The sequence below is a fragment of the Arabidopsis thaliana genome, chromosome 5, assembly GCF_000001735.4.
Source record: "Arabidopsis thaliana chromosome 5, partial sequence".
In the NCBI taxonomy this organism is placed as follows: Eukaryota; Viridiplantae; Streptophyta; class Magnoliopsida; order Brassicales; family Brassicaceae; genus Arabidopsis; species Arabidopsis thaliana.
Window position 1 is genome coordinate 2713262 of NC_003076.8, and position 22573 is coordinate 2735834.

A 22573-nucleotide genomic window follows, 5' to 3' on the forward strand; every position below is an offset into this window, starting at 1 on the left:
AATATGATAGTTAATATATTGGGCCAAATATAGAAGCCCAGTAAGATATGTTTATTAGGGATATCTTAAAGCCCAACATTATTGTCACTGGGACTCTAGCCCAATACAGGCATTTGTCTTAAAAACGGCGAAGTCTCAAGCCAACAGAGATAGGGTTTTCGATTGTCACCACCACCACCACTTCTGGTAACGCAGTGTCTCTGATTTTCACTTGGTTAAAGACCTCTAGCTTCACGGTCAAACATCATAAACCTTTTGCCGCCGTCACTAATAGGAATTAACTGATCTCGTCAATGGCGGAGGTGGAGGAGATTGCGCACGAGGAGCAGAATATCGAGAAGAGGGAGAAGAAGAAAGGTAAACACGAGAAGCCGAAGCCATGGGATGATGACCCAAACATCGACCGTTGGACAATCGAGAAGTTTGATCCGGCATGGAACCCCACTGGTATGACTGAAACCAGCACGTTCTCAACACTCTTTCCTCAATACAGAGAGAAGTATCTTCAGGAGTGTTGGCCTAGAGTTGAATCTGCTCTTAAGGAGTACGGTGTCGCCTGCAAGCTCAACTTGGTGCGTCTTCGTTTTCACTAAGTCTTTGTAGAGCAGAGAAATTAGGGGTTATTCTAGTTGCTTTTTCTTCTTTTCTGGGTTTTTATTGATCTGTGTGGAATATTCTGTGGCTGCGATTGTAGGTTGAAGGTTCTATGACTGTTTCGACGACGAGGAAGACAAGAGATCCATACATCATTGTCAAAGCTAGGGATTTGATTAAGCTTCTTTCCAGAAGTGTCCCTGCTCCTCAGGTATTTTTTCAGCCTCACTTCAAGAGCTTAGTTAGAATAAACTGTAATTAGAAGTCTGTAAATTTCGGATATTTAGGTGTTTATGCTAATTTATAGCTTTTCTTCACTTGTATCACAGGCAATTAAGATTCTCGAAGATGAGGTGCAATGTGATATCATCAAGATCGGTAACTTGGTTAGAAATAAGGTACAGTTCAATCTTAGTCTCGGGGCTCAATTATCACTCACAGTTGTGCTTGCATTTTGGTCCCTTTCCATGTTGGCTTATGTAAAGATAACCAATAGCACCTTATAACGTTGTTACTACATTCCACTATAAACCTAGAATACTTCGTTTCGTGACATCTTTAAATTATTTCAGCATGAGGAAAATTAGTTTATGTCGATATGTATCTTGCGTGCATTGTCATCTCGTCCTTACATAGACTTATTTTTGCAGGAAAGATTTGTTAAAAGAAGGCAGCGGCTTGTGGGTCCTAATTCTTCTACCTTGAAGGTGTGTAAAATGTCTTCAAGTGGTTAAGCAAAACTAATGTATTCTTATGCAAATTCCTTAGAGAAACTTGTCGAATATTTGTCATTTGTGTTTTGCTTTGAGGCTTAATAATTTTGGCTTCTTGCAGGCGCTGGAAATATTAACCAACTGTTACATTCTAGTTCAGGTAATTGTGTGTTTCTTTTGCAAATGTCTCACTACATTGGTTTTTGATATTTTTGTGTTAATTGGAATTAATCTACGTCTAACAGGGAAGTACTGTAGCCGCTATGGGTCCATTTAAAGGTCTCAAACAGCTCAGAAGGATTGTGGAAGACTGCGTACAGAATATAATGCATCCTGTATACCATATAAAGGTGTGTCCAGTTTTTTTTGGTTCTATGTACTTCCCTTATACTCCCACAAGAAGTTGTTTTAGAAGCTTTGTCAATAGGCTATGGTAAATAGATTCATATACTTCAACACTTGGTTATGCAGACTCTCATGATGAAAAAAGAACTGGAGAAGGATCCAGCTCTTGCAAATGAAAGCTGGGATAGGTTTCTTCCCACATTCAGGAAGTATGGCCTTCTCTATTCTTGATGAATAAATTGAGTGATATCTTTTAATATATCAGTAACTCATGAGCGCATATATCTTATCTATTTCCAATTTGATTTGACAGGAAAAATGTTAAGCAAAAGAAACCCAAAAGCAAGGAGAAGAAGCCATACACACCTTTCCCACCTCCTCAACCACCTAGCAAGGTAGGAAATTTGCTTATTCTCTTATTGTATCATTTTCTCTGTGTTTCTATTTTGTTAAACCCAACATGTTAGAATGTTTCTCAACAGGTAGTTTCGATAAAGCTCTTACGACATGCGCACTGTCTAGTTTCTGCTTTATGTCTTTTGTTTCTCAGGTCAATATGCTAATGCATGGTTTTGAACTTGTTTTATGGTTTTTTCCCAGATTGATATGCAGTTGGAGTCTGGAGAATACTTCATGAGTGATAAAAAGAAGTCAGAGAAAAAATGGCAGGAGAAGCAAGAGAAACAGTCAGAGAAGAGCACAGAGAACAAAAGAAAGAGAGATGCCTCATTCCTCCCACCTGAGGTCTCTCTTCTAACTTGAGTGTCACAAGACACTTATCGTTTCTCTGCCTTCTATTTAAAAACCTTAAAATCCGTAACACTAACTTGTTCGATTGGTTAATTGCAGGAGCCTATGAACAACAATAGCAACGCAAACAAATCAGAGGATGGAAAGAATGATATAACCGAGTTAACAAATTCCTTGAAGGTAAAATGAAACCTTTATCTGTACACCTCTCTTCTTTGCTTTAGGGAATTGGCACTGAGTTTGGGTTTTGTTGTATTGATTTTGTGGTGTTGCAGAGCAAGACGAAGGAGTTGAAAAAGCAGAAAAAGACACACGAGAGAGTGAATGCGGAGGAGTATATTGCTGGTCCATCTTCTTCTGCTGATAAATCTTCCAAGAAGTCCAAAAAGATTAGAGATTAATTCTAAATCCTGTTTTTTTTTAAAAAAAAAAAAGAGAGAAAAGATTGAAACTTATCTATGCTCAAAACTGTAAAAACAAGTTAAATCTTTATTTCAGCCGTCAAGTTACTTCATTAACCAAAGAGGTATTACAAAGTTGGCCAAGATATTACAACAGGCAGGATTCACACACAATCTCTCGCTTGCTTCGCTAGACTACTTGTATGCATAAAAGAGAAGATACATGTCTTTGAAATGTTGATATTAGCAAGATATGTATCGTAATTGCCATTCTGCTTCAGTTTCCATTGGAGACTGAATGGGAGTTAGAAGGGGTGTTCCTTATTCGACATTTAAAGAAGAGGTGAGATTATTAACACTTTCAATTAGGAGCTTTACTCTTACAGAGATTTGATCTAACCAAAGATGCTTGATTAAAGATATTGCCGTTGATGTTTTTTCTGGTAAAAAAAAGAAGAGAATTAATATTAACTGTAAAAAACACAAAAAAAAACGGAAAAATAGGACACGTGGAATTGGTGCTGATGTTTTACCTGCCACTGGTTGCCTCACAGCCTCACCACCTCTCAAAGTCGCCTGAGAATCAGAGCTCTCTCTTTTCTCTCTCCCATCCTTTTTTTTTTTTTTTTTTTTTTCTGTCGGGTTCTTTGTGCTTTCCGTCAATTTCTTCTCGGAGAGCGACTAATTTCGACGATTAGCTCGGTGGCTGTTTTCTTTCAATTCGTGCATTTCGTCAGATTAACAGGTTTTAAGGGAAATTTCTTCCACGCGACGACTTTTTTTTGTTTGGTTCAAGAATCAGTAAATGTATTCGCCTTTCATTGCAGTAGTAGGGTTTATAGTTTCTTAAGCTAGAGGTGTGAGTTTTTTTCTTCTCCTTAGGTTTTGAGATATAAATTTTGGGTTGTAATGGGGGATATAACTTGGGTTGAAGAGGGTAATGGCTCTGCGACTTCTTCGAGGAAAAGGAAAGCGAGACCTAAACGATTCGAATTTGTAGGATGGGGTTCGAGACAACTCATTGAGTTTCTACACTCTCTTGGTAAAGATACTTCAGAAATGATCTCTCGTTATGATGTTAGTGACACTATTGCTAAGTATATTTCAAAGGAAGGTCTTTTAGATCCTTCCAATAAGAAGAAAGTTGTGTGCGACAAAAGATTGGTTTTGCTTTTCGGGACTAGGACGATTTTCAGAATGAAAGTCTATGATCTCCTTGAAAAGCATTACAAAGAGAATCAGGATGATTCTGACTTTGATTTTCTCTACGAGGATGAGCCGCAGATTATTTGTCATTCGGAGAAGATAGCTAAACGGACAAGTAAGGTTGTTAAGAAACCTAGAGGTACTTTTGCTGCTATTGTGAGTGATAATATCAAGCTTCTCTACTTGAGAAAGAGCTTAGTCCAGGAACTGCTCAAGTCTCCTGATACCTTTGAGGGTAAAATGTTGGGAAGTTTTGTGAGGATCAAGTCTGACCCTAATGATTATCTTCAGAAGTACCCTTATCAGCTTGTTCAGGTGACAGGTAATTTCCTGAAAGTCTTTTATCTGTGATTGTCAGTGTTCGTGATTTCTATGGACAATATAATCACATCTCTTAAATTTTGTCTCTTTGCTTAAAAATCTCTGGTCTGTTGTAGAAAGTTGAGCTCTCTCTGTGCTTTTGTTTTCTCTGTTATATAGGCGTGAAGAAGGAACATGGGACTGATGATTTTCTTCTTCAGGTTACAAATTATGTGAAAGATGTTTCTATATCTGTGCTATCTGATGATAATTTCTCCCAGGTAATATACTTAGAAGTTAGAAATAATGTTCATACCTCAATTTTTTGCTTATGATCGATGCAAAGTCAGGTACCCATGTAGTTTAAGAACCGGCAATTGGGATTCTGTTCTAGTTATATAACACATACTATCTTTCACTATTACTATGTTTGACAAACGCCCCCATTTTAACCTATATAATCTGTCGTTTATCATAGCTTGATGTAAACTTTTTCAGGAGGAATGTGAAGATTTACATCAGAGAATAAAGAACGGACTTCTTAAGAAGCCTACTATTGTAAGTTTTCTATTAAGATTGCCAAGACATGCCATTTTGCAGAGGTTTGGAAGATAATTATTGCAGCTCCCTCTGTTAAAGATTTGCATTTTTTCTGTCATGTATCCCAGCGACTTGCTAACCTTGCTGTTCATGACATTTTGATTTTGTAGTTCTTTAATCATAATTCATTTTGAACCTTGGATAGGTGGAGATGGAAGAAAAAGCTAAAAAATTACATAAAGATCAAACAAAACACGTATGTTTGCGACTTCCTCTCATGATTCATTTCTGTATATCTTATCCATCATGCGTATGAATGTGACTGCAATGATATCATCTGAAAGCTCAGTACATTTACGATGATCAACTTTTAACTGTATTTTAAGAAGAAAAGGCGTCTTGTAGTCCTATTTCTTCTGACTTATTGTCAACTTTTGATGACTACTTTTTTAGTGGCTTGGAAGAGAAATTGAATTGTTAAAAAGGCTTATTGATCGGGCTAATGAGAAGGGATGGCGAAGAGAATATCCTTTTTTGGGAAATAGTTTCGTTTCTTTTACTTTTAAATGAATAATAATGTTCGGAATAAGTGATAGTGAAAGGAGAAAAAATCTTTGTTTATAAGTTTTCCTTGATTTCATGAGTTGTAACGCTGTCCGAGTACCTAGATAAGAGGGAGCTTCTTCAAAATCCAGATGAACAGGCCAGGCTACTCCGCGAAGTTCCAGAAGTTATTGGAGAGGAACTTGTACAAAACCCTGAAGTTTCGTCCCCTGAGGCTCATAAAAGTGACAACGAGCAACGATTGAGTGAATCTCCATTATCGTGCATCCATGAAACCCCAGAAGCTCGCAACCTCTTTGGTGGAGAAGATCAACAATTTAATAACGGCTATGTGATGTCAAACCCCATCACAACTCCGGGAATCACATCTTGTGCTACGGAAATTAACAAGGGATTGCCAACATGGATTGCTTCTGCAGGTGCGCATAACATGTATAGGGTTTCTTGTTTCACTTTGTTGCATCTTACCACCATTGTTCTTTGTTATTACTTAACATGTTAACAAATTTTAGCTACTTCCTGTTCTTGCCTGTGACAAATTTGCATCTTATCTGCCTTTTGGATGTTGAGAAGCCAGTGGATATTACTGCGTTCTTCATATGAAATTCTTGATTTACCCAAAAAATAGAAAATTCACGCCAAAGAATTGGTTCTTGAAACTTCATGTAAAGTTTGTAGCAGTATTTTAGGCTATGACAGCATCTGGTGGCATACAGGTTGTTGTGTCTCTTTCTTTCTTTATTTTTGCTGTGGCAGAATCTGAAAGAGAAAAGCGAGCAAATTATGCTAGTGGAAATGGAAAAGAGATGTAATATTTGTTTTGTAGCTATACTGGTTTTAAGAGAGAAATTGACGTATGGATCTTTTAAAGATTCGAGATTGATATGCGTCAACTAGTTGGTCTGGTTTGCTCTATTGTATAGTATCCAAACTTTTTATAAAGGATGAGTTGGTTCTGGAATTGGTACCAATCCGCATTCTTGTCAATTACAGGTGCTGAGTATCTTCATGTAGATGTAGAGCAGCCAGCAAATGGCATCATTGGAGGAGAGACGCCGACTGAAGAGTCTAAAGTTTCTCAGCTTCAGTCAAGTATACCAGTAAATAATGTCGACAACGGATCTCAAGTTCAACCAAATCCATCAGAAGTAATCGAACTGAGCGATGATGATGAAGATGACAACGGTGATGGAGAGACCCTGGACCCTAAAGTTGAAGACGTCCGGGTTCTGTCTTATGATAAAGAGAAGTTAAACTGGTTATACAAAGATCCTCAGGGTCTTGTACAGGGACCATTCTCTCTCACACAACTCAAAGCTTGGAGCGACGCAGAGTATTTCACCAAACAGTTCAGGGTTTGGATGACAGGAGAAAGCATGGAATCCGCAGTTTTACTAACCGATGTTCTTCGTCTAGTGTAACTAATGCAATACTCTGAAGACTATTAGATTCAGTCAAAAGTGGTTTCAGTAATCTGTTATCGTCTGTCATTATCTTCAAATTGCAGTAGGTTTTGCTCCTCCTTTTCAGTAAACAGCAAAAGAAAAAAAAAGGATGTGAAGCTAACAGTGTTATGACCTTAGTTAGACTCCACGAGTATGAACAGTTTGTTTTATCAGTCATTGCTTTTGCAGTTTCTTGTCTAAATATTTATCCAATTATGGAAAACTAAAAGGAGATTAATGGAAAAACTAATCCAATTATGCTTGATGATTAGTACACAATGAGTGTTTTCCAAATAAGCTTAGGTGTTAATTTTGTTTTCGTGGTTAAAGTAGGATATATAAAATAGTTATTAGAAAGATATATGAGAGAAGAATCGAACTTTAGTAAGATACTATAATTACAGGTTGCCAAAAAAATAAGAAATATAAGTTACTATAATTACAGAAAAAACAAATAATAAAATTTAGTGTAATAATAATGATAAATTATTTAAGACAATAATGAGAAGAAAACAACTTTAATAATTAGAAGAATTGGAACCAAAAGAAAAAATGAGAAACCCAATTCTGAGGTCACAACTCCAGAAGAAAAACTGAGAGAGTTTGCTCGAAGAAGAAGAAGAAGCAAAAGCTTTTTAAAATCCATTTTTATTTTCTTGTATGATTCCAAACTTATCTTCATCATTCTTTCTCAATCATACCATTCTTTCTTAATCTCCAAGCTCGTATTCTATTTCTTATTCGATGTTTATTTCGTTGAAATCTCGAAGCTTCTCTTCGGGTAATACCTAAATGTTGATTGGTTACTCGAAAGCCCAGATGAGATTTTGAGAGTAGGCCGAAATTGGAGCCGTGTTTTTGGTTCAGTTTCTCGAGGGTTCGATTTCGGATTCGTGAGCTTTTGGGGACTGGAGAATATGGACAACGGCCATGAGGAAAGACTTGCCGAGAGGTTTTCGGGAGTGGGACTCGGAGAATCATCTGGTTCCCATGAAAACGACGTTAAAAACGATAGCTTGTTTCAAGTTATCAAAGCTGTTGAAGCAGCAGAAGCCACAATCAAGCAGCAGGTTTGTGTTCATCATACTTAGCTTCTCTCACTTTCTGTATCTCTGAAAACATTTAGCTTTAGAGGTACCTTGCTCAATCACTTCATTTCATCACTTGAAGTTATCTTCTAAGGTTCTCTTTAGGGCATATCAAAGTAGCTGTAGAAATTGCAGGTTGAAATCCTCTAACTAATGCCAGGGAATGGAAATGAGTTAAGGAGTATATTTGGGGTTGTAGGATCCGTTTATGAATTTCTTTGTCTCGTTTCATTTTCTACTGCAAATTGGGCGGATGATTTGGACATAGAGTGTGATTTGCGTCCAGCAGATAGATTTTCTCTGACAAGTGACAATTTTTATTTTTTTTATCTCTGACCAGGTGGAAGAGAATAACCTCTTAAAGGCTGAACTTCAGAGAAGATATCTGGAGCTTGCCAAATATGTAAGTCGTTTTATTTTTCATTTTCCTGGTCAAAGAACAGAAATATATATCTCTTTTCGCCCCTAATGATTCTCTAGGATTTTCCCTAGAGCTCTGTTGACATTTCCATTGCATGACTTTAGGGTCTCTCTGACCAAATTTGTGGTATATATGTTGTTTTCATGGTAGTGTTTTTTCCTCTCTACCTTCCTTAGAAATCAGGAGAATCCTTGCCCCAGACATCTGATCTAGGAAACCACTCTAATACTACAACCGGTGGGTCTTCCCCGTTACACCAGTCGGCCGCTGGTATTAGTCTAGTTGATCGGAGGAAAGGCAAAATCAATGCTTCAGCTGCTCATCCGTCAGGTATGCTGGTTGTTCACCAGCATGTGCATCCAAATGGAGAGGAAGCTACTGTGAGTAATCGTTCTGAAGACCACCATTCTGAGGGAATCATGACTAATGGCATTGTCAGAGGAACTGTAGGTGGTGGGGGAACCTCTCAATTGTCTTCGTCGCCATCTACAATATCATTATCTCCTATGAGGTACTGAACCTCTAACTAACAACACTGGCCCCCGTTCTGCAAATTTATGTTTATCTCATGGTTTAACTATATTTGCATCAAGGCAGAGTGTATTCTCATAATTCAATATCTGGTTTTCCTTTGCTAGACCGCTATTGGAAGGAGATCATGACTTACACATCAACTCGTCTTCTCATGAATTGATGCCAGTAGGTGAAGTAAATAATTCGGGGACTGCATGGAAGCAGGTCTCAGTCCCTCTTACTATCTAGCTTTCCTTCTTAGTGAAAGTGAGAAATTGTTTCCCTGACTATGCAATTATCCAGGAACTCATTCACAAGGTCCAAGAACAAGACCAAGAGATTTTGCGCTTACGAAAATATCTTGCTGATTATTCTACCAAGGTAAATCGCTAGTTTTAATCTCTAGTGTTTTATGCATACTTGGTTGATTTACACTACATTGTCTGAATAACCTTTTGGCCTGTTTTTTTAGGAAGTCCAAATACGCAATGAAAAATATGTTTTGGAAAAGCGTATTGCGCACATGCGTTCGGTTAGCTTTTCTTTTTATCTATTACAAAATATGTGTAACTTTATCTTGTGACGAATTATAGTTACTTATTCTGTTAACCACTTAGGGGGTAATTTATCTTTCTTGTTGTGACAGGCATTTGACCAACAACAACAAGACCTTGTTGATGCTGCATCAAAAGCTCTTTCTTACAGACAAGAGATCATTGAGGAAAATATACGCCTAACATATGCCTTACAGGTTTATCATCTGTATCTATGTGACTATAATTTTCTATCTTTTGGCATGTGTATTTTAAATCTTCGTTTCTACTTTATATTGTAATCCTTTATGGTTGGACTCCAGTTATCAATCTTTGTTTCCATCATTTTTAGTGGTTCAATTGGCAAAAAATCGGATTTGTCTTTGAGACCTCCCTTTCATTGTATGAATCTAAAATGGATGATACTATTTTGGTTCTATCAGGCTGCAGAGCAAGAGAGGTCTCTGTTTGTATCGATCTTGTTACCTCTTCTATCAGAATATTCGCTGCATCCACAGATCTCGGATTCTCAGTCTATTGTTAGCAGTGTGAAGGTTAGAATTAAAATCTTAAGTTTGTTATCTTTCTTAGTTTATTTGTTTTGATCTTCAGATCTCCTTGGCTGTCTATCTTCGAAAACTATTTACTGTGTGCTAGTAGTTTGGATGGTTGCTCTGCATTTTGGCTGGAAAAGTTTCAACTTTGCCCTCCTTGAAATTCATAAAAGTAAAACATAATACAAAAAAGTGATAAAATGGTGTCCTTAGTAACTGTTGAGCACCATAGAGAACTAAAGTGACTGATAGAGCTCCCTGGTTCCTTGATGTTGGAGTGAAGTTTTTATGTAGTTCTTTCCCGTCACAACATGTGATTGATGTTTACATCATATTCAGGTTCTATTTAGGCATCTGCAGGAGAAGCTCAATGTTACTGAGGTATGATATGCGGGTATGGCGTCTGCTGACATCATATTTCAGCACTTGTTTCATTTGTAATTGCAGTTTAGTCCTACGGTTGATGCCTACTGATCTATGATAAGGGGATTCGTTCTGATCTTTTTTCTTGTCTGGTGCTAGACAAAGCTAAAGGAGACAGAGTACCAATTAGCACCTTGGCAGTCAGATGTAAACCACTCAAATGCTTCACCTTTGTCACCATATCAGCCTGTTGGTGTGGGTTTGAGATATTCAGTAAGTTCGTATTCCTTAATGTCCCCTCAATTTTCTTAACTGACTTGAACCAAAAAACCTTCTTTTGTTTCCATTAGACAGATTCAGAACACCATCATCAAGACAGGCGTGGTGGCTCAGCTGCGAGTAATTACCATCTTGATGGTCCTGAGAGGTATTAATACACCAAATTTGCTGTTGATTCGCGGATACCAAAGATAAGGGATTTTAAGGATAATGCCGAAAGCAATGAATATTGTAAATTTTGGGAGTAATGGGCTGAGTACAGATACCGAGCATTAAATAACTGTCAAGCTGTTCTGTCAATTAGACATTTTATTAACTCTTTGGTACTCTCTGAACCATTAATTTTTTCTTGGTACTTTTTTCTCTTTTCTATATATATGGCCACGAAAAAGTTAATTTTGTTGCACGGTAACATTTTCTGAGTCCTCGCCTGGGGTTTATGAAAGCTAGTGGTGGATGAATGCTTTTGATTGCAATGTTGAAATTAGTTTAATGATCAAATGTGTCTTCTGTAACAGTAGGTCGCCAGCCTTCCAGATGCCTGTGCAACCAGCTCTCAATCAAGATGAATCTCATGGACCAAATAATCGTGTTCAGTTTCGTGAGCCTCTCAGCAATACTTTTATGGACGATGCATATGCTGACGTACAAGCAGATTCAAATACAACTTTGGAAAATTCGACTTATGTGGCTGTCGATGATCCAAGCCCTTCAAATTATCCGATTTTGGCCCCAGTTCTTGAAGAGCCATCTTCATCATTTTCTGAGGGTAATGGTTTAATAACAATGATAGTGACATTATAACAATTCCATCACCGTCTTTCACTTTGTTTTAAATATTGTGAATTACTTTTGGCAGCTGCGGATGATGATCCGTTGCCAGGTATAGCAGACTTACAGATATCAGGAGAACCTTTTCCTGGGCGAGAGCTTCAGGTTTCTGGTCACTCTATCAACGGAACGACAAAATGTAATTTTGAGGTGCATGCGAAATAGAAAGCTTTAGTTTTTATCCATTTTACGTCAAATTGCATTTTAAGATATCTTCTCCTCTTCTTGAAATATCAGTGGGTAAGACATCTGGAAGATGGATCAGTGAACTACATTGATGGTACCTATGTTTGTTCCCCCTACTACCCTTGCTTTATTCTCAAAGTTTATCTTTCCATTTTTTCTTTACAGTTATGTATGGCGATACAAAATATATATATATATACAAAATATATATATATATATATATATAATATATATATATATATATATATATATATGACGATAAGAGCTTGATTGTTGACAATGTCCAAACGCAGGAGCAAAGAGGCCCGATTATCTTGTCACAGCCGATGATGTTGATTTATACCTTGCTATTGAAGTTCACCCCTTGGATGACAAGAACCGCAAGGTTTTTTTTACTAAATCTTTTCTGATGAATAAGAAAATACTTCTAAAGCATCCAATTCACTTTTTGTGGAGAACATATGATCAGCCCCTATTTCAAATATGTTTGGGGACTTTAATATTGTGCTAGATGTGATTACCATTTCGTTACCTGTCTGGATTTTTTATTCGTCTGCTTTTCTTTCGGAATCTAGGGGGAGCTTGTGAGGGTCTTCGCCAATGAAAATTGCAAGATCACGTGTCGTAAGTCTATGCTTTTACTCTGAAACTTTTGTCGCTCATGTACTTAACAAAACTCGATCTGTGGCTTGTTTGATCCATACCTGTTGAAACTCCGTAGTTTACCTCATGCGGAGAAAGCACTACTGCGTGACCTGTTTTGTGTTGAGTTAAAGATATCAAAACTGCATGACTTGTCAGTTTATAATTCAGTATTGGTTTCTTCTGGCTGTTTTTCGGTTGGTCTGATAATTCAATTCTATCTCCTTTAGATCTGAGCGTTTCTGGTAAATAAGAAGAATATTTCTTGAAAAGTTTCTTGGAAAGCTTACTTTGCTGTTAGTATTCTTAGATACTGCAGGGATTGCCGCTGCAAATATTCTGTGAATTATCTGGTGACTGGTTTCCTCTTCTATTTTCGCAGATCCAGAGATGCAGAGTCATATAGAGAAGAGTCTTTATAACGGTCATGCTTTATTCAAAGTCTCCTATTCAGTATGCCACTTCTCTTATTTCATCTTTTACAAATCTGGTCTTTGGTTTTCCTGCACATACCTCCTCTATGTTACTCTCTCACTTGTGCGCCTATTGCTTTTTTACTATGCGATCTCTCTTATGAAACAGATTGGTTATTTGGATATATGGGAAGCAGCTACATTGTCTATTAAGAAAGAAGGCTACAGCATCAAACCTACTAATGACCCTGTAATTACAGAAAAGTTCTCCTCTTCTACTAATGTAAGAGTCTTGCCTTATTTGCCCCTTTGTGTTAGAAATGTAATATTGGCTGAATTATGTTAACATACATCCCGAAGAATGAACTAATATTGTGATCTTTCTGATTCTGCTCGTAGATTGTGATTCCCTTTGATCAGCCTGCGGATTTTGTGATTATTGGTACCGATGGCGAGGAGCATCTCTGTCGAGTAGTGGACAATGATGCAACAGATCTTAGCTGGTAAGTAGAAGTCGTCTTTCTTTGGATAAAGTAAAGTAGATCAAAACTCCTTCGTCGTTTAAAACAGATTTTCTTCTATGAAAATAGATGAAAGTGAAACGAGACGCTTTTTGTTTTTGTTTCTTTCTGATTTCAAATGCATCACCAATAGTCTAAACTTGAATTAGAATAATCTGCTAGTGTTTTCTTTTTAAATGAAGTTGTTTAATGTGTTCCAAGTATTCAGTTTTGGGTTTCTTGTATTAAGCAGTCAATCTTCTGTTTTGTGTTTGTATTTGGCAGCTCAAGAGATACAATTGTGCTCACCCTTAGATTATTTCTTAAGAAGGTAATGTTTCAGACTAATAACCATTTATCTTCTTTGATAACATGGTTGATTCGTTTCCTTTCTAACAAAGCATCATAGTCATACTAATATTAGCGCTTTTTGAGAGAAGCAGTGGTTGATTGTTTGGTTCTCTGATTTGGTTGCAGACTCTGCAGAGAAAGAAGGGGAAGAAAAAAGGATTTTTGTTTAACAAATGAGAGTTTTTGGTAAATAGTATTGTTGGCTCTTTTGTTTCTTCTCTGGCCTCTCCAGCTTTAGAATATTAGAGATAGTCTTATGAACGATTCAGAGTTATTTATGTAAGGCTTCTGTAGCTGATTAAGAAAAAACTATTCAATCAATTTCAGTATATGAAAAAAAAAATATGAGCAAAAAAAAAAGTAGTAATAAACCAAATCTTTTGTTGATCTGAGTTCCACTTTACATTTCATTACAAATGTCGGTTTTCAGAAGAAGATGAAATGAAATCATTTCTAAAGAGAAGCCATTCTATATTCTAAGTCAACATGTAATTACCAAAATGCCGTCTTTGGCATATGTGATGTTCATTGAACCACATCATACAAAGCTAACAAAGCCCAACATATGTGATGTTCACTGATGGCATATGTGATGTTAAAGTGGGCTAGCAGCCCGCGGGCCTGAACGGGCTAAGTATAAAAAGGAGCTTAGAGAGGAGGTTATGCAACTAGGAGTGAGCTCTCGCTATATGTTGATGTTCTTGCTGCATGATGAAATTCTAGTGTGTTGCAGTTCGGCTTGAAGTTATGGAGAAGTGTTAAAAGCGGCCCGAAAATTGGTAGTCCCGTGGGGGAAAGGCTGCTTTGGTTATCCATCATGTCTCCTCGAGAAATATCAAACCAAAGAATGGAGTATATCATATTGGTGGCAAGTCAGTCCAATGGGGTTTGATCAGGACGGCTTGGGAGGATTTTGATGCTGGAATCAGAGATATGCACAATCTTTTTTTGATTCTCGAAAAGGGAACCTGGGCAGATGGCCGAGTGTATACCTCTAGTGCTGAAGAAGTTAGGTGGCAAGTTGAGGTGTGCCAAGGATGTTTCTGACGATATATAAATAAATGTTACAAGGAAGAAGTACACAAGACAAGATAGGCCAAAGTAACTGTAGTCTCTAATCCATAAATAAAATATAAAAAGTTTTGTAAGATAGAAGCAAAGCATGAAAGGTTTTTTTTAGTTGGGGGAGAGAAAATGAACACGAGCAAGAGTGTACTCTTTTCCAGCAATCCAAACACCAGTTTGTGACCACTGTACATCTTCCCAATCAAGATTCTCCTCCAACACCTACTCCATTCCAAAATCCACAACACATCATCAGCATTTGTTTTATAAAGAATTTTCAAAACAAGAAGAGTCAAATTGGAGAAAAATGTTAACCTCGATATGATCTGCTGGGAGTGGAAACCCGATAGACCGCATAAGCTTCTGTGGGAGAGGTTTCTTACATCGTGACCAGCGGAAAACATCAATTAAACTGTTGTCTGAATCTGTTTTGTCACCGTTTGTCAGATGGTTCTGTGACTTGTTATTATTATTATCTGTCTCCATAGCTTCATGTGATGATTGTTGTTGTGAGGCTTGGATTGCTTTGATGGTCTTCTCTCCTGCGAAACAGAGCTCATACCTTTTTGCATACACAGATTAGATTCAGCGTCTTATGTCATTAATGTCAGATAAAAGAAACATGTGATGTGCATACCTGCATGAATGAGTTTCTAAGTACAAAACTTCCCCTTTCTTCAAGCGGGCAGAGGTGAAAAGAGGCTTCTTGAGACCTTTATCAGCAACAATGCTTATGCTATATTTAATCCTGCAGACAAGTAGATCGATGCGTAAGTAAAACTGACCCTTGCGTCTGATAACTTTTAGGTGACAAAGATTTCTGATAAATTTAGGAAATTCTGTGAACAATTTTTGAAGTATTTGGAGATTATTGACAGAGAGTTACCAAGGTTCATTGCAGAGATTGTATTGTATTGTGACTTCTCGTACAAACCTTTGTTGCCGCAGAGCATTCTACAGAACAGTAAATAAGTCGTCAGTGTTCGAAAGATATGAAATATGAGAAAACTATGCAAGCCGCCATGTGTAATAATCCAAGAGTTGTAAGAAGATTAAGAGAGCAGATATTTCCAAAGTGGAAGGAAAATACCGAAGCTGCAGCTCTGGTGGTCATAGATCTTTCAACAGCCATTGGTGCAAGAGTTGGCTCCACAGTTGAGGAGTGTGTAAGGGAAGGTTCCAGTTCAATAGTCCCACCTCCTTTCTGGAATCATATCATCAGAATTTCCATAAGGAGTTTTACACAAATTCACTTAAAACTAGATATTACGCACATAGTGGGAGAAGATAATCAAGGAAATTAGAAAGACACATAATGGCACATGTCAAATCACCTTCAGTATATAGCACCGCTCAACTCTATAACTGCATCCGATTCCAGCTCCCCATGCTCGAGAACGGACATTGTTCCTTAGCTTGGAGGTGTAGTCTAACAAATATATCAGTTAAGTTGGAAGTTTGATAAAGATTCTTCCTTGATATAAAGCAGAGAAGAGCTCAACATAGTATGAAGTTCACATGCAACAGTCAGTTAAAGGAATCAAAAGCAAGACAGAGGTAAGCTAACTTACAATCTTGTGACGGCAAGACTCTAATAGTAGTGCGCAGCTCTTGCATTGTCGGTGGAGGAGGAGAAGCTGTGGGACGACAGTAACCTGTATGCATGAGAACTAGATGACAGGTAGACCAGAATCAATGTCATGTTCGGGCCAAACAAAGATAATAATTGCATAAGATTCATTAGGGTACATACCAGCAACAAGATCGGAATCGTCTGTGTATATATCTGTTCCCCATAGTTGGCCACCTCTTACCTGCACACGAGCCAAATGTCTCAGCAAGTAACAAACAAGGGAGCTGTGTTTCTCAAATTAATAGGCGAAGTGAATTAAACAGATCAAAAGACTGGAACTAAAACTATATGCACCAAGTCATCTAGAAGAAAAACAATGAAAATGATTATGAGAAAAATTTGGATATATATTCGACTTACTTGGCGATTTGTAGCAGTAACATGCTCAGCTGGAATCCTAACTTCAAGAGTGGGGCCATTATTAGCGAAATCACCGCTTTTATCAGGATGAGACAAATCATATTCTTTCCACAACTTAATCAGTTCTTGCATACATTCGCCAACTTTGTAAACAACAATCGACACCTCTGACTTGCCTGAATCATCAGTACAATAAAATTCAACAAGATCAAATTATGAAGTGCAAAGGGATTCAAATTGTGTAGAAAATAAAAGAAACAGAAAAATGATAAAAGTTAAAAAAAAAGCCAGGGCAGTAAGTAACTTTTAGCAGCCAAAATCTCAAGTAGCATTAAGGATCACATCGACTATTAGGTCCATATTTTTAGATCTTGAGGTTCTTTATATATTTGACATTCTACTGTGAGAGTAAAGAACAGTAACCTAAGGACGACCATAAGAAGAAAATCTCAAAATAGATTGCTTATCAAGTGCATGTGTGTTCGTAGATGACCATTTCAGTGATATGTAAAAGAAAAATGTCATAACCGGTTTTTTTTTACTATTGTTCTCCAAGCAGTGCAACTTGATCCTTTCTTGAGGATATAGAAATGAATGATTACCTTGTACTCTGCAAAATAAACACAATCAAAAACGGATGATACATTACAAGCCAGGCCAGTAATTACAAAAACAAAAGTCTTGAGCTTAGCTAATACCTAACTTACGTAATAAAAGACATAATATTCTTAACACAGATAGAAAAGGAGCGGAGAGGAATCCAGAGAAAAATCAAATTTGGTTTTCAGAGATAAGACACTACATAATACACATATGATTGCAGAATTTTATTTAAAGGCTTTTTATCTTTTAAGAGGAAAAACAATAATGGTAATAAGATATTCAACAATAATGGCCCCTTCATCATATAGTATCGTATCACCTGCAGATATTACTATATAGGCTCCAAATTTAATCAATGGGGTATGTCTCTCTAAATGGTAAAGATAAAGGATTCTACTAAGCAATGAGAAACATATAATTATAATTAAACGAGGAAGACAGAGAGACGCACCCTTCGTTGTCCTGACTCCGTGAGCGGACATTGTCGCGATTAGTGGTTTGTGGGCTGCCTCTCGGTCTCAGCGCTCTCTTCCTCTGCTGAACCCCATAATTGAAGGCATCCTTTTCCCTCTCGGTAGCTCCTTCACCCTCTAAACACCCATCTTCAGATTCTTTTTCACTGATTCTGCTGCGCTTTTCAGCTCTTTCTGCCTCTGAATCACCATCCCTCTCTCTCCTTTTTTCCTTTGTTTCTCTTTCGTCTTTTTCACAATTATCCGGTTCGTTCTGCTTCTTCTGCTCTGGTGCCACATATTCCTGCTCTGAGGGTTTGGCAGATGCTTCTCCCAGCTCTTTCTCGTTCTGCGAGATCTCTTTCTCAGCACCAGTCCTTGGCTCTCTTTTGATATGATCTTTATCTTTCTCTTTATTTCTTTCTCGATCTTTCTGCTCCATCCTCTCCCGTTCCCACCTATCGGATTCCCTTTCTTCTCTTCCAATCTCTTTGGGTTCACTCATGACACTACCAACAAGCACAGATACTCGACGGTCATTTCTATCCTTGTCTCGGTCCCCCCATTCTCGATGCTTTAACTCTTTTCTTTTCTTATCTTTTTCCTTAAATCTATCTTCGTTTTTGGCATCAACCTTGTTTTCTCCGACGGTTTCACGTCCTTCCAAATGAGACCCCTCCACAGGCGCAGAGAGATCTTTAGGCCCAACCTCAGTTGGGCCTTGCGGATTACCGCGGGATACAACCCACGGGTCCACATTTGCAGTCGAACCTTCAGCAACTCTCTTCCCTCTATGGTAATCCTTCTGCTCTTTCCAAGCCAAGTGAGCATGCCCTTCCTTTTCCATCTTAATCTCCCCCTTTTGTTCATTATAATTTTGATTCTCCCTATCAAATTTTGTATCCCTAGTATAGCTACCGGCATTACTTTTCCCGCTAAAATCATCCCCTGGACGCTCAAACTTGGCATCCCTGTCACTCTTAGGACCCTGAATCTCCCTCTTAGTCTCACCATACATCTCTCTCCCATCATTCCTAGTATAGCTTCCGGTATTACCTTTTCCGCTAAAGTCATCTACTGATCTCTCAAATTTCACATCTCTGTCTCCCTTAGGACCCTGAATCTCCCTCTTTGTCTCACCATATATCTCTCTCCCATCACTCCTATTTTCTCTACTCTCAACCCTAATTTCCCTGCCATCCTTAGCACCATCTCTCGGCTCCATCGGCACAGGGGCGTGAGTCAAATGAGGATCACTAGAAGAAACAGTTGTGGGCAGCGACGGAGACCGATAGACAAGAGGCAGAGGAGAGCGTCTCTCTCCATCTCTAGGCTCGCTTCTCGCAACCTTAACCACCGTTCTAGATTCAACCTCATAAGGAGCAGAAGCAGAAGCAGCAGCAGCAAGTGGTGAATGGGAGTGAGAATGAGAATGAGGGTGAGGAAGCGCCTGGAGGTGAGGTTGAGGCTGAGATTGAGATTGAGATTGGGGATGCTGATGGGGCTGTTGATGGTTATGATGAACCTGAGCCGGTGGTGGCGTCACAGGCTGATGCGGCGATTTAGGGTAAGATCCAGAATCCTCGTGAGGGTATTTTGCTACTGATGAAGAAGAAGATGGATGAGTAACACCCTCTTCGTGAGATCTCTTTGGAACACCACTCATCACTCCCAAATTCAATAACCCAGAAATTCACTGCTGCAACAGATAGAATTGCACTTAATTCATACACAACCTAGAGCAAAACACAGAATTTGAATCACCAGACTAAACATTGAATCCCTAAAATGAACACAGAGCCGAAGATTTTTTTAAAAAGGATATTTCTTTTACCAATTGAAACTGAAGCAGAGCACGAAGAAGCAAACCCTTTTGGATTTTGCCGCCGGGAAGTAATAAATGGCAAACTGGATTCGGACTTTTGCCTCTCTCTGAGTTTCTCTGATGAGTCTAATTTATTTTCCGTTCTCCTTGGTTTGCTACTTTATTTTGGACAAATGTTTATTTTTCGCGTTAATATTTGCTTCTTGTCACAGACCGTCGTGCTCTTACAAGTCTCCACAATTTAGGTTTTATTTATTGCCGTTATGCCCTCATACTTATTCAATCTCTCACTTTTTCCATAAAACTTTCTATTAATTGAATTGTTCATAGGATATAGATTTTGTCGTTTTTAATTTTTTTTATACAGTACAATAAAAAGTCAACGGAAAACAGAGCTCATTAAATTCACTGAGACGAAATAAAATAATAAATAAATAAATCGAAGGAAGGAGTCATATCACCTTGGTATTTATATATCTCAAGCGACCATGCATGATAGTGAAATATTCAAGTTTAAAGACATGATGATGATGTCTTGCACAGTTCAAACATTAGTACTTGTTCCATGGTTTCTAGTAGTATTTGTACTCGCCGGTGGAGAAGACTCATCCGAGACGACGGCAATGTTTCCGGCGATGTTTGTGTTCGGAGACTCTTTGGTGGATAACGGAAACAATAACCACTTGAACTCACTGGCTAGGTCCAACTATCTCCCTTACGGCATCGATTTCGCTGGAAATCAACCAACCGGTCGCTTCTCTAACGGCAAAACTATCGTCGATTTCATTGGTACATATTTTACATATCGGTCTCTACATGCATTTGGTTTTGAAATCAGTGCATGCATAAATTTAATTTGCACAAGAGATTCACCCTTTTACTTTTTTTTTTTGTTTTGTTAATTTTTTAGTTTGTTTTGGGTTAGCAATTAATTAATTAACATGATCATGGGGATGGATGTGGATGGTTGCAGGAGAGTTGCTAGGGCTGCCGGAGATACCGGCGTTTATGGACACGGTTGACGGAGGAGTGGATATTCTCCATGGTGTGAACTATGCCTCAGCTGCCGGAGGAATCTTAGAGGAAACCGGTCGCCATCTGGTACTTCTTCTTTTTTTTCTTTCTAAATGTCTATTTTTATTGTTCAAAACATTTTTTGGTTATATAGGATATGTTTCTTTTTTTTTACCATGTTAGTTCATATCAAAAACTTTGTTTAACGAAATTGGTCTAATCGATTGCTTATGTTCATATAAAGAATCCAAGTTCGAAATATCCAAAACTGAAACCGAAAATTGAATTGTACTATGCTTTTTTGTTAATAAGCATACGGTTTTCGATATTGAAAATTGAAAGTTATCTTTCGCTAAGTAAAAAAAATAAAAAAATAAAAAAGTGAATTTGGGGTGCATAAAGTCCGCCGGAACAGTCGTCCTTTAACCAATAGAAGTAGCCACATTTGAATCACGGGAGGTTATTTAATGTCGAGTGACTTTGATAGGGTGCATGAAAAACTTTTGCCTACGAGACATGAGTATTTAATAACCCCAAAAAAAAGACTATAATAAATGGGGTTGCATTCTTGCATGCATGCATGGATGAAGGGAGAGAGATTTAGCATGGGAAGACAAGTGGAGAACTTCGAGAAGACATTAATGGAGATAAGTAGGAGCATGAGGAAAGAGTCAGTGAAGGAATATATGGCAAAGTCATTGGTGGTGGTGTCATTGGGTAACAATGACTACATTAACAATTATCTGAAACCAAGGCTATTCCTCTCAAGCTCTATTTACGACCCTACTTCTTTCGCCGACCTCCTTCTCTCCAACTTCACCACTCATCTCCTTGTAAGTCTTATTTACGAATCACTATCAGTAATATCATTAACCATATATGTGTGTGTGTGTGAAGTCATCGAGTGCCTAAAATCCGTATAGATAATTACGAATTTTTATTTTATAACAATAATACTCATGTCAAACTAAAATTCGAGTGTTGTACAAAATTTTGTTAGGAATTGTATGGAAAGGGGTTTAGGAAATTTGTAATAGCCGGTGTGGGTCCATTGGGTTGCATACCAGACCAACTAGCCGCCCAAGCGGCTCTGCCAGGTGAATGTGTCGAGGCTGTAAACGAGATGGCTGAACTTTTCAACAACCGTCTTGTATCGCTGGTGGATCGTCTCAATTCCGATAACAAAACCGCTAGTGAAGCCATCTTTGTTTACGGTAATACCTATGGAGCCGCCGTGGATATTCTCACCAACCCATTTAATTACGGTTAAGTATCTAACTTATCCCTTGTTTTACATTTTTTTTAATCAAATGTTTCGTTTTAGCTTAGTTGAGAGCATTTTTAACTTGAAATGGTTTGATTTTGTTTTCTTTTATTGTTTGTAGGATTCGAAGTGACGGATAGAGGGTGTTGTGGAGTAGGGAGAAATAGAGGAGAAATAACGTGTCTGCCATTAGCGGTACCATGCGCTTTCAGAGACCGACATGTGTTCTGGGATGCATTTCATCCAACACAAGCTTTTAATCTCATAATTGCTCTCAGAGCCTTTAATGGTTCCAAATCCGATTGTTACCCCATTAATCTTTCTCAACTTTCTCGTCTCTAAACCCTCAACAAATCCTTCTCTTTTTGTTTATGTATTTTTGTTACTTTAATTTTGTAGACTTGTAGTAGTACTATTGCATATTTCTTCGCATTATCTTTTTGGTTGTGATTTGGTTCCAATTTGAATGTGGACCTCTAATGATTACATTATCGTTAACTGCAAACATATACGTAGAAAATGAGTCGATCGAGAAATTGTAGAATCTTTTTCTATTATTCTTGGTTTCACAAATTAATGGTAGAGACTTTCATGCATAGTGATGACATAAGATGTTGCATATTGATATGGCGGATTGTTCATAGTTTTTTTTTGTTTTTTTTTATGACATAAAATGTTGCATGTTGGCATGTTGCGGACTAATTCATAGATTATTATTAGTCCATAGATGTATTATGTACTGTATATACATCATTTCTCTTTTTTGTTACATGTTTGAACTTAAACAAAAATAAGTAACTAACTATAGGTTTAAAAGGCCCAATT

The 22573-nt window shown here is 37.8% G+C and overlaps 5 protein-coding genes across 10 annotated transcripts; 4 read left to right on the forward strand and 1 right to left on the reverse strand.

Annotated features, from left to right (window-relative positions):
- The first annotated feature begins 85 nt into the window (after nt 1-85).
- AT5G08420 (RNA-binding KH domain-containing protein) lies at nt 86-3067 on the forward strand. Its single transcript, NM_120927.3, has 11 exons — nt 86-572; nt 695-805; nt 924-992; nt 1245-1301; nt 1429-1467; nt 1553-1657; nt 1779-1861; nt 1966-2047; nt 2253-2396; nt 2502-2582; nt 2678-3067. Exons 1-11 carry the CDS (start codon nt 294-296, stop codon nt 2801-2803), a joined length of 1176 nt encoding a protein of 391 aa, NP_196459.1. The 5' UTR covers nt 86-293; the 3' UTR covers nt 2804-3067.
- AT5G08430 (SWIB/MDM2 and Plus-3 and GYF domain-containing protein) lies at nt 3052-7181 on the forward strand. Of its 2 annotated transcripts, NM_120928.3 has the most exons (7): nt 3052-4331; nt 4490-4590; nt 4808-4867; nt 5055-5105; nt 5303-5373; nt 5501-5832; nt 6407-7181. In NM_120928.3, exons 1-7 carry the CDS (start codon nt 3713-3715, stop codon nt 6832-6834), a joined length of 1662 nt encoding a protein of 553 aa, NP_196460.2. In that variant the 5' UTR covers nt 3052-3712; the 3' UTR covers nt 6835-7181. The 2 variants fall into 2 exon arrangements, with proteins under 2 accessions (NP_196460.2, NP_001331259.1); NM_001343000.1 differs by having other exon boundaries at nt 3439-4331; nt 5501-7155.
- A 183-nt stretch (nt 7182-7364) lies between these two features.
- Nucleotides 7365-13906, forward strand: AT5G08440 (uncharacterized protein). Of its 3 annotated transcripts, none has more exons than NM_120929.4 (21): nt 7365-7928; nt 8287-8349; nt 8544-8878; nt 9006-9105; nt 9184-9261; nt 9353-9412; nt 9527-9631; nt 9857-9967; nt 10307-10348; nt 10490-10603; nt 10681-10757; nt 11128-11378; nt 11469-11590; nt 11678-11720; nt 11920-12011; nt 12202-12250; nt 12651-12721; nt 12851-12964; nt 13081-13184; nt 13467-13512; nt 13659-13906. In NM_120929.4, the coding sequence occupies exons 1-21, from the start codon at nt 7776-7778 to the stop codon at nt 13707-13709; spliced, it is 2181 nt and encodes a 726-aa protein (NP_568197.2). In that variant the 5' UTR covers nt 7365-7775; the 3' UTR covers nt 13710-13906. The 3 variants fall into 3 exon arrangements, with proteins under 3 accessions (NP_568197.2, NP_001330172.1, NP_001318510.1); NM_001343001.1 differs by having other exon boundaries at nt 7392-7928; nt 11131-11378; NM_001343002.1 differs by having other exon boundaries at nt 12651-12964.
- Nucleotides 13907-14351: 445 nt separating this feature from the next.
- AT5G08450 (zinc finger CCCH domain protein) lies at nt 14352-19664 on the reverse strand. 3 transcript variants are annotated; one of them, NM_180702.3, is made up of 12 exons: nt 19480-19664; nt 17645-19344; nt 17193-17200; nt 16591-16766; nt 16351-16411; nt 16169-16267; nt 15932-16026; nt 15688-15801; nt 15484-15551; nt 15235-15345; nt 14913-15159; nt 14352-14819 (listed from the first exon to the last, which is right to left on the reverse strand). In NM_180702.3, the coding sequence occupies exons 2-12, from the start codon at nt 19309-19311 to the stop codon at nt 14709-14711; spliced, it is 2757 nt and encodes a 918-aa protein (NP_851033.1). In that variant the 5' UTR covers nt 19312-19344; nt 19480-19664; the 3' UTR covers nt 14352-14708. The 3 variants fall into 3 exon arrangements, with proteins under 3 accessions (NP_851033.1, NP_196462.2, NP_001031857.1); NM_120930.5 differs by having other exon boundaries at nt 17645-19381; NM_001036780.1 differs by having other exon boundaries at nt 14560-14819; nt 17645-19341; nt 19480-19626.
- Nucleotides 19665-19958: 294 nt separating this feature from the next.
- Nucleotides 19959-22194, forward strand: AT5G08460 (GDSL-like Lipase/Acylhydrolase superfamily protein; the record flags this gene model as incomplete). The annotated part of the gene is made up of 5 exons (NM_120931.2): nt 19959-20259; nt 20444-20571; nt 21075-21317; nt 21485-21749; nt 21870-22194. 5 exons carry the CDS (start codon nt 19959-19961, stop codon nt 22088-22090), a joined length of 1158 nt encoding a protein of 385 aa, NP_196463.1. The 3' UTR covers nt 22091-22194.
- Between the last annotated feature and the right edge of the window lie 379 nt (nt 22195-22573).